General features: G+C 40.5%; 2 protein-coding genes across 2 annotated transcripts; both read right to left on the reverse strand.

Moving 5' to 3' along the window:
* Positions 1-67: 67 nt before the first annotated feature.
* On the reverse strand, positions 68-4,863 carry LOC135610066 (malate dehydrogenase, mitochondrial-like). Its single transcript, XM_065104040.1, has 7 exons — positions 4,442-4,863; positions 4,131-4,304; positions 3,815-3,983; positions 3,667-3,728; positions 3,425-3,549; positions 1,906-2,023; positions 68-459 (listed from the first exon to the last, which is right to left on the reverse strand). Exons 1-7 carry the CDS (start codon positions 4,694-4,696, stop codon positions 316-318), a joined length of 1,047 nt encoding a protein of 348 aa, XP_064960112.1. The 5' UTR covers positions 4,697-4,863; the 3' UTR covers positions 68-315.
* A 998-nt stretch (positions 4,864-5,861) lies between these two features.
* Positions 5,862-10,465, reverse strand: LOC103973721 (pyruvate decarboxylase 1). The gene is made up of 7 exons (XM_009388364.3): positions 9,733-10,465; positions 9,476-9,639; positions 7,225-7,786; positions 6,941-7,029; positions 6,732-6,849; positions 6,276-6,464; positions 5,862-6,154 (listed from the first exon to the last, which is right to left on the reverse strand). The coding sequence occupies exons 1-7, from the start codon at positions 10,177-10,179 to the stop codon at positions 5,984-5,986; spliced, it is 1,740 nt and encodes a 579-aa protein (XP_009386639.1). The 5' UTR covers positions 10,180-10,465; the 3' UTR covers positions 5,862-5,983.
* Between the last annotated feature and the right edge of the window lie 316 nt (positions 10,466-10,781).

The raw sequence follows: 10,781 nt of genomic DNA on the forward strand, positions 1-10,781 counted from the left end.
GATTATGCATAAACAATACGTTATCATTGAATACGTACAACAAAGGCACTAACCAAAGCCATAAACGTGCTAAAAGAATAATTGTGATATTGGCTTACTTCATTCGAAGTCTACAGTACATTAAATCGAAAGCATATGCTGAACACCATGTGCAATTTGTTGGTCAGTGAAATATGTTTTCATCACAGTTTGCATGCATGCCTCATTATATAACAAAGTTTCAATGCCGTCATAATTAGCGACAAAAGAGAAAGAGGCCTTTTGACAAAATTTTGATGGTCGATTGTAAAGAAGTCAGAAATAAAAGGTCTTAAGCTAGTTGTCCTTTGCGAACTTGATTCCCTTCTCAATGGAGGCCTTAAGCTCAGGTTTAAGATTTTCCAATCCTTCTTTCTCATAATCAGACAGAGATGGCCCGAGCCCAAGTACTTGGTCCACTCCGTTCTTCCCGAGCCTCACCTGTAGGATGACAAAGTTTTATGCTCAAGACAATAATCAACCAGCATATACAGTAAGCAAATAAAACAAAATTAATAAAGTTAGCAAAATTCAACAACACCAAATCAAATCACCGATATTTTGATAAGCAAAACAGAACCCACATTAGCGGAGCCTTTCACTAGGAAAGGAAACCAAAAGTTTATGATGATAGGCGACAGGATAGAGATGCCTTTCCAGGACTAACGGTATGTGGCTGAAAGGATACATGGCTTTCCTGACTAATTTCACTAATGCAAAAAAGGACTGGAATCACCAATGCTAACTTCACTTAAATGCAATAATCTTCTGGTCAAAATCATGATCAATTCCAAAAAATATGTGGGTCATAACAATAAGATGCAACACATTTACAAAAGAAAAAAACACACCAAGAAAGGCATGTACAGCAATTATCTTCCCAAGTATAAAGCATCCTAGTATTAGGAAATTCACAATCATGTGAGCATTCAACATTACAATAAAAGCAAGGATGAAATAAGGACCCTTATCCAACATTACAATAAAAGTAAGGATGAAAATACAAACAGAAAATTCCAAATAAAAGCAAGGATGAATAAAAAAAAGTTTTAACTTCCTTATGATTATATTTACTTTTTTATTCATTGCTCATTTGTCAAACGATTTGTAAGCACCAGCTAGTTGGACCCATATTTTGACTCTTATTCGGCACCACAAGGCTTTCCCAACAAATGATGCTTCTTTCAAATTGCACCATATATCATTAGATTAAAACAGCATTATACAAGTATGAAAAGATCTGTAATTACAAGAATCCATCGGTCATAGGTAAAGCACATCAAACAAGTCATCGATCTTCTTTTTCAAAAGATGAGACTTGTAATTCAGTATACAAATATTGTCTCAATTAACATTTTAACTGCCATATACTTAAACCATATATTACAAAAGAATAACTTATATAGCACAAATTAACTAAAAAGGCAATGACATTAATCACAAGTAAATAAATATAAGGAACAGTGTACTTTCCACGCTCATCACAGCCATATCACATGTCAGGCATAATGGCTGTGATGAAATAAAAGCAAAATATAAGAACTAACAATATCAACTGCATATAAAGATAGAAAGGAATTCTAACAGATTCCTTAAAAATTCTAAGAAAAGCATCTGGTCTTGCAAAATATAAGATTATTCTACCCCCAAGATTTTAAACCTTGGAAATAGTTTCTTGCACAACATTATAGAAGATTCGATTTGTGACATAGTAAAAGCTGTAAAAACTAAAGGTAAGGATCTTAAGTGTATCGTTGTAGATGCTTACATCTACCTGAAAAGCTTAATGAGGATTTTCCAAATTAAAAAAAAATTTAACATCATCGAACAATATTAAGAAAATTCTTCATCTATTTAGATATTTTGGCATAAGCTTGAAAAAATCACCTTAGAAGCAAAAAATGGCAGCTCTGTGATGCTTGATTGTACAAATGAACACTCAACAATGTCAGGAACCCCATTAAGACCTTTCAAGCATGCATCTGCAAAGATAGCTCCTGCATATCTGCATCAAGATATTCATTAAGCAATGAACAACAAAATAGATGCTAACAAGACAAGTTATGTCGTGTCCAAAAATTACAGGCTTCAAGCACAAGAGTCGTAAAGATGTCCTGCTCATCCAATATTATTTCTAGTAATCTAAGAAACTATGCATTTACTATATTAGCAGCAAACAAATATGCTGCTGAAGCACATGCATTTCGAGGGAGAGAGAGAGAGAGAGAGAGAGAGAGAGAATTGGATTTTTTTTTCAACCATTTAAAGGATATTATTGCATGTATATGGATCATGGACCAAGAGATGTCCAGTTCCTAATGGTCCTAATACCCACCACCTTAAACACCTCCATCAAATGATTTACTTTGAGAATGGGGCAACAAGTCACTAATATAGTGAGCCCTGAGCCCTGAATTCAAATTAATTAAATTTCTAAAAGAATCCCAGAAATGATGATACCTTTAATGAACTTATGACTTGCAAGATAACAGAGTAAAAGCACTAAAATTAAGAATATCTAAAACAACAAATTATATATATAATCAATCTCCTCTAGTGTCAAACATCACATTCATTTTTTGTACGAGACCTATCAATATCCATAATTCTAAAGAAAATTTTCCTTTAGTTTTTTTTATCCCTGAGATATATATAACCTTGGGATGCTTAGATGGCATTCATTAACACTATTGTGGATGATGACTCTTCTAGTAAAAAAAAGGATAATTTGACAAAGTTTTTTCTATAATATTAGAGAGCAGCATAACATGTATATCAGGTATGTATAATTAAGAACACCATATCATCTGACAACCATAAGGCCAATGTATCTATTCTCCCTATTTTGATAGTCCTAGGTCTTCCACATGCTCTCTCACTATATTGAAGTTGTTATCTGACAGATTTGACTGATTCACCTGCTGCTACCAGTAAATTTAGTAATGTTCTAGTTCCAGAATTATAGAAAAGAACAAAATTTTTAATTTTAAATGGATAAAGTGTTTTGTCTGCTTATGCATCATAAGAAACAGATGCCTGTCACCATTTAGTTACAAGATATTTGATGTCTCAACAGAACGATCATAAGAAACGAAGTTAAATGTACATGAAACATCTAACATGGCTATGCAGAACTTAATAGTAAATCTCCTCGGGAATTTAGATCAAACCAAAGATCTAATTGTTCAAAAATGCAAAAACAAGATAAATCTGTACAAATGTGGACTACATATCATATGGAAGAAGCAATAATAAATAAATAAATATCAAACCTAAATTTGACAGTGTTTCCAAGAAGCTAACACAATAATAGATAAATATCACATGGAATAGGCTAACATGTATTGATACATTAAAATAAAGAAGAGTCAGAACAATATAGTTGAAAAATATCCCACAGACTTACGCCATAGACAATGTTGCTGAGCCTTTTCCAGCCTTTGCCTCCACAACCTCCGTACCACCATCCTGGGTTCTCTTCGTGAGAGCCTTGATGTCCTCGGTGGCCAAATCATTACTAGCAGGAGTTGCCTGTCAACAAATTTGTTGTTAAGCATATATCTCTATTTGCTCAGACATATATAGAAGCACAAAAGATCCTAACATTCAAAAGAAAAGTTTAGAGGATCTCGAATCCACAGAAATTACCTGGGAAAACAGAGGCAAGATGGTTATGCCAGCATGCCCACCAACAACTGGAACATTAACGTCTGCAAGTAATAATTCACCGATCAATTGCAGACATTCTCTAAGCTAATAAAGAACAAAACAACTATTAGGGAAAAGAAGGCATTACCAGCTACCGGAACCTTCGCTTTCCCAGCGTAGAAAGTTTTGGCCCTGACAACATCGAGAGTAGTGACACCGAACAGCTTCTTCTCGTCATATGTTCCCGCTTTCTTGAACACCTCGGATGCAATTGGCACAGTTGAATTCACTGGGTTGCTTATCATATTAACAACAGCCTGATCCGATTAGGGGGAGAAAAAAACAACAGCAGAATCAGCTCCTCGGATGGACTAGAGAATTCCAATTAGTTGGGACGAAGGCGTGCACGGAATGGAATAGAGAGAGCAGAAAATTGTGTGGGTTGAAGCGACAGAAAGACATACGCTGGGGCAGTACTTCGCGATGGCTGTGCAGAGCGACTTGACGATGCCGGCATTGATGTTGAAGAGATCATCACGAGTCATGCCGGGTTTCCTTGGCACGCCGGCCGGGATGATCACCACATCGGAGCCCTCGAGAGCCTTACCGAGCTGCTCCTCGCCCACATAGCCGGCGACCTGGAGATCCATCAAGAAACAGACGGAAAACCCTTAGATCTGATCAGATCCACTCACGATAAACAGGATCGAAAGGGTGAGTAGACAAAAGGGGTAAGATCTAGAAGTAGTAGAGGATGGGGGAAGGAAGAGGAGACCTGGGCGCGGGTGTTGATGTGGCCGACGTCGGCGGCGACTCCGGGGGTGCCGGCGATATCGTAGAGGGCGAGGTTGGAGACGAGGGGGTTAAGCTTCATGAGAAGGGCAAGGGGCTGGCCGATCCCGCCGGCAGCGCCGAGGATGGCAACCTTGCGCTCGGGGGCGGAGTCGGAGGAGAAGAGACGGCGGTTAGATGAGGCGGCCCCGCGGCGCCGGAGGGCGGACTCGATGGATCTGACAACGAAGCTCCTCATCGCTCCAGACCAAGGGATCGGATGGGAAGGAAATCGTAAAAGAAATTGAAAACAGCGGTCGGCAATAAAATGGGAGAGGGGGCCTTTTAAAGCTGAGCGATGGTTGGTTTCTGGAAGCTTCGGAGGCCTCGCTCGCTGCGAGTTCGCTTGCAGCGTGGAAAGAGACAGTTTACAGCTGTTGAAGAACGAAGCGAGACCGACCGCATGCTACATCTTGTGCACAATGTAATATCTACATATCCTTAATTAACCTATATATATATATATATATATATATATATATATATATATATATATATATATATATATATATATATATATATATATATATATATAATGTAAAGGTGCTATTTCTTCTTCGACGTACATTTATTTTCAGTTCAGTCTAAATTACTGGGCATTGATCGACATGTAATTATTATGCGAATGCGGTCACAAGATGGAACCATTGAGAGTCCTCGACGTTTCTGTGAAGAAGCAGCTGACATGTCCGGCACAAATCCGCGGGTGGGTTGGCTCTGCCAACTCACGGTTGAGTCGTAAGTCCGAGGCCGGGAAAAGAGTCGGATTCTGATGCAATCATCGTAGTACGTAAGGCATGACGTCATTATTTTTTTCTCTAAATTAAATATATATATATATATATATAGAGAGAGAGAGAGAGAGAGAGAGAAAAAGGTTGGGCTGGCTTCGAGTGCACCATGGACTTGCCGAGCCCCCTGTCATGTGGCATTTAATTAGTTGAATGATGAGTAAAGTAAGAGCCTCGTTCGGTTGAGTGTAAAAAGCTCACCGGTGATGTCAACGTTCGTATGCATTATCGAAGCAGAAGCACAGTTTTAAGCATCCATTATTACCGATTTGTATCGGTGGAGGAAGTCGCAGTCGAGGTGGGGAAGCCAATGAACAAACCAGTAGTTGTGGCCAGGAATAGCAAGCAGAGGTTTGAGGCCAGCATTAGTGGTCACGGCAAAGGGGACGAATAATTGTGATGGTGCAGAAACAACAGCTCAGATTAAAAGTCGAAGAATATTCCGTCCATGAGAAGGAGAATTGACGTGCAAAAACCACTTGGAACGCAACCGGTTGCTGATGCATCCCAAAGTAACGAACATCCCAGGAGATGGCCAACTAGAATCGACGGCTGATATGCAACTCAATCACGAAATGGAATGCTACTTTCCAATTGCAACAGATAATTTATTTGGTTTTCCTTATTACGACATTGGGATATCAGCATAGTACTTGTCAGTCATCGACTCTTATCGTTGTTTCATACAAATTTCTCTACTGTGGGTTAGGTGGGCGACTGTTGGCGGACGAGACCCTCGATCCCCATTCCAGTAGCTCCTTACTCGTATCATCTTTATGCACAATTACCTCAAGGAAGCATAAGCTATCCTTCATTTCTCCTGTGGCTTTGGCGACGGCCTCTTCTAATTCTTCCTCGGTCCTCACCTACAATAATTAGTTTACCGCAGAATTTTCTTTGTCAACCTCACACCATAAACATGGTCAAAAAAACCTTAGTACCAAAGAGGCATAAAAACAGTCAACCATTTTGTCATCACAAACTCACCTTGCAAGTCCAACATTTGCCTTCCCCATTGTTAATGGCGTCGACAAATCCAGTGTAGTTCCAGTTCTTAATCACATTGTAAGGCCCATCATGGATCTCTACTTCAATGGTATATCCACCGTTATTGATGAGAAATATAATGCTTCGCTGCCCATGCCGGATCATTGTTGATACATCTTGAGCTGTAACCTATAGAATGAAGGAAATAATTAACCGGTGACTACTGAACGAGCAAATGGACCATATTTCCTCAAATCTTCTTTTGACCACATAGGAACAAATACTAGGTGGACTATAAGAGCCCAAATTGTAAATACCACTAACCCAGAAAGAAGAAAGACCCCACTCGTTAAAAAGACAATCCTAATGCAAAAGCAAGTTTAGCCATCAACTTTTTTGTTATCAAAAACCTTTTTTCTCACATTGACCATGCAGGTAGTCACTCTCTCACTTTACCTGGAAACTTCCATCCCCTATGCAAGCAATAACACGCCTTTCCTTAGCAGCCTGAGCATATCCAAGAGTGGCACCAACTGACCATCCAATAGATCCATACTGCATTTGGAACTCATACCTGTGTAATTTGCCTTTTAGTCAAGCCATTTGGTGACTTATAATCGGGAGATATGACAATTAGCAACAACCTAACCATAAAACTCACTTACCCACAGTTCTCTGGCAAGCGAAGCTTTTGGCAATTGAACCATGAATCGCCAGTCTCTGCAATAACAGTTGTCTCTCCACTCAGCATATCCTGTTTGACAAGAAAGAAAAAGTAATGAGATCAATTGCACAAATGGAACAAGCAGTCCAATGTCAAACCTAGTAGGAGTTACAAGTTTCTTGTGAGCAAAGAGGGTAAAGAGAAAAGGTGCTTTTCAACCATGTTAAAGGAAAAAAAATTGGATGAATAAAAAGTTAGTAGCAAGAGCAATGATTGAAGGCATGCCTGAATGTGCTTAAAAAGTATATTGACCCTTAAAGGTTCATCATTCTCTCGTTTGAGAGGCCTACTGGGTGGGACATAGATCCGGTGGTAGTTTTCCAAGGCAGTAGTGTTCTTCTTGAGCTTCCGAGATAGTGCAGTCAAGAAATCCGCCATGAAAACCCAACCAAAGGAAGGGCCGTTACCAATAGCAACTCGGTTGGGTTGTGCAAACACTGCTTTTTCTTTCTTAATCAGTAATGAGTAGCCCACGGAGCTATAATCATTAAATATCGGGCCAACAAAGATGTATGCATCAGCTGATTCCACAATCTCACCACAGTAGTTGGTGCTAACTGCACCCCAATAAGTACCAATGAAATGAGGATGGTGCTCGGGTACCATCCCTTTAGCTGATGGCATAATAGCTATTGGATACCCGCATGCATCTGCTAGCTCCATGAAGGCCTGATGGGCTTTTGCCACCCTCAGTTTTGGACCTGCAACTAAAACTGGCTTCACAGCCTTGTTCAAAAATTGTGCCGTTGCCTCCACAGCAGCCTCTAGTCCCAATTGATTGCTCACCCTGCAAAGGATACAAGTCTGTCATTTCCGAACACAAATACTAGAGATGCCCTTGAAGTTGCAGTTATTCTTTTTCTATCTCACAAAATAATGCATTACAGAGACCATATGTAGGATGTCACTCGGTGATCTTTAGAGATAGCATGAGCCCACTAAGTACACAAGATGTCACATGATCAACTTAATAGACATGACAGTACGTTCATCACTACCTATGATAACAAAACCATACGACAGACATTATAATCAAGTATCCAGACCATAACTGTTAGCTGCACGACATTGTACCGACTTTACAAGTATGCACTTATTGTATAACAATAGTGCAAGAATTTTAAGTGAAAACAAAGATTTTGGGTTTTCAAAGTGTCAATATATCAGTTCTACTCATAGGGCTCATTTATTGTTTTCCTACATAGATCATTTAAAATAATAGGAACAGTATTATGTAGTTAAATTGAGGTGACACTAGCGGACTGATAAAAAGAATTTAGTTCTGTTCAGACCCTACACAGTTTCCATCACTAGAATTCCACAACCAACGATTGACAGTTTCAGAATAAACATATAAAAAAACTTTACAAAAATTGAGAGAAGAAATTGATGAATCATTGCCCACATTTAGCATATTTAAAATGATATTAACAACATGCATAAAAGATTGACTTCCTATACATCTTAAGTTTCCAGTTTTTCACAATTAGTAAGTGATTAGATTCAGTAATATACAAGTAAAAAATAGATATTTCATTTTGATCTGATTCATGATCATTTCCTAATCTCAATAAACCTCCAAATCAGACACTGAGTGAACTTACAGGGGTCAAACAATTATATTCTTCAGCAGTTTTACACAAAAAAGGAAAACTTCTTTACTTTACAGAGTGGTGTCTGCAATATATGTAAAATATCCAACTTAAACTATACTGCATAACTTCTGACCTATTTGATTTTACGAAAAGGAAAAACCACACAACAAAGATATGTTTTTCTTTACCTGTAACTGGAGATTCTTATTAGAATTATTAGCCATTGTACTTATGGAAGATTCTTAGGACATCAGCAATACCTTCATACTGTTGCCTACATGTTCGTTTTCCAAAGTATATTGGTTATCAACAGATATTAATAATACAACTGACACTCAAATTCAAATAAAACCTGAATGTGAGTATGACTGGTTCTACCGATGACTAACTAAACCATTCTTAGCTATCAATAAACAAACATACATGCACAGAACAGAAACTTATTGCACAATTTGCAAAGAGCTCAAGACACTATACATCAACCATCTTAGTTTTCATTGCGACTCCATAAAAGAACTGAACTTATAGTACTCTTCTCATGGCGTAGTGTTGTGGTTGTATCAGGCATGCTTGTTTGCAGATTGATAATGAATCAAATGTAGGAATGAACCCAAGAAAGATGATCAACAGATCAAAAGTAAACAAAGAAAAAACTCAATGCCACTTACAACTACAAGGATTCCATATATAACCTTCTTAAAGGAATAATATTTGGTCCAACATCATCTGTATGCTTAAAATCGTAAAGAAGTGACAGTTGTTTCGCTTCGATCATACAGATTGAACGCAATAAAAATAAGACTGTTCCGCCACATAAATTAACATTTCTATATACACACAACAACACAAATAACAGAGAGATCGAGCTAAAGAAGACCTACTTGGGCGTGAGAAAGTAAGGAATCGGCTCATTCACGAAGGTAGGGTGCGGTATCCCAGGCAAGTTGCAGCTGATGCTGATATACACTGGCTTGCTCTCCTTCAAAGCTGTCGAGATCGCGGTATCGATCATTTCGTGAGCATCATCCATATGGTTGACCACCGCCTAGAAAATACGAGCACATAAACAAGCAGTCCCATCAGTTCCACGCATTTGCTTTATGAGATCTCAGCAACCAGAAGAAGCAGAAAGAACAACCTGGTGGCAAGTGACGGTCTGGAAGCAGCGGAGCTCCTGGGAGAAGTCGGGGAGCCCGATGGTGTGGTGGAGGATGCGGTTGGTGCCGTAGTCGTTGGAGTTGGGCCCGCCCACGATGCAGATGATGGGAAGGTTCTCGCTGTAGGATCCGGCGATGGCGTTGATGACGCTGAGGCCGCCGACGGTAAACGTGACGACGCAGGCGCCGACGCCGCTGGCGCGGGCGTAGCCGTCGGCGGCGTAGCCGGCGTTGAGCTCGTTGCAGCAGCCCACCAGGTTGAGCTGGGGCTCAGCTATGAGGTGGTCGAGCAGCGTGAGGTTGAAGTCGCCGGGGACGGCGAACACGTCCCGGACGCCGACCTGCACCAGCCGGCGGGCCAGGTGCCGTCCCAGTGTCCCGGGGCTCCGCCGCCCGGCTCGGCCGCGGTTGTCCAGTCCGTCCTGCATTTGCCGGTAGTTGCGGTGGGAGCAGAGAAGGTGTTTGCTTGTTTGTTTGTCAGAGGTGTCGCTCGCCGGTTGTGATGTGGGAGGGATGCGGGGAGTCGAGCGAGGTTCTTATTTACAAGCAAGTAGAGGAAGAGGAGGGCGAGGAGAAGAGCGGACGGGGTGGGAAATCAGTGGTCTCACAGCAGGAACACGGGATGGGGTACGGGAAAACTGGGGTCCGAAAGCAGGAACACGCACTGTGATACCGGGGAACCCAAACCAGGGGCAAACTATGTATGCATTTGGGGACTTTGGGAATATCCATCCGACGCGTCGTCTAGAAGCGAACTAATAAGCTTACAAACGACACAGCGTTAGGTGACAGATATACTTCAATTATACAGAAGCGATTATAAACTAGATTATCCACGAGCACGTGGGTGCGCACCTGACGAAGCCAACTGCAGGCAATAAAATAACAAGGCTGAGGAAAGAGAAATGCAAACCGGTCTTTGCTCGCGGAAGCAGGTAATTGTTTGCTGTCGGATGGAATAGTCTTACGACGTCTCCTCTGACTTCCAAGTGTTAATACTTTTCAACGACTTTCGCAGGCATCCGGCGGC

This window comes from Musa acuminata, chromosome BXJ2-4 (genome assembly GCF_036884655.1).
Source record: "Musa acuminata AAA Group cultivar baxijiao chromosome BXJ2-4, Cavendish_Baxijiao_AAA, whole genome shotgun sequence".
Taxonomy (NCBI): domain Eukaryota; kingdom Viridiplantae; phylum Streptophyta; class Magnoliopsida; order Zingiberales; family Musaceae; genus Musa; species Musa acuminata.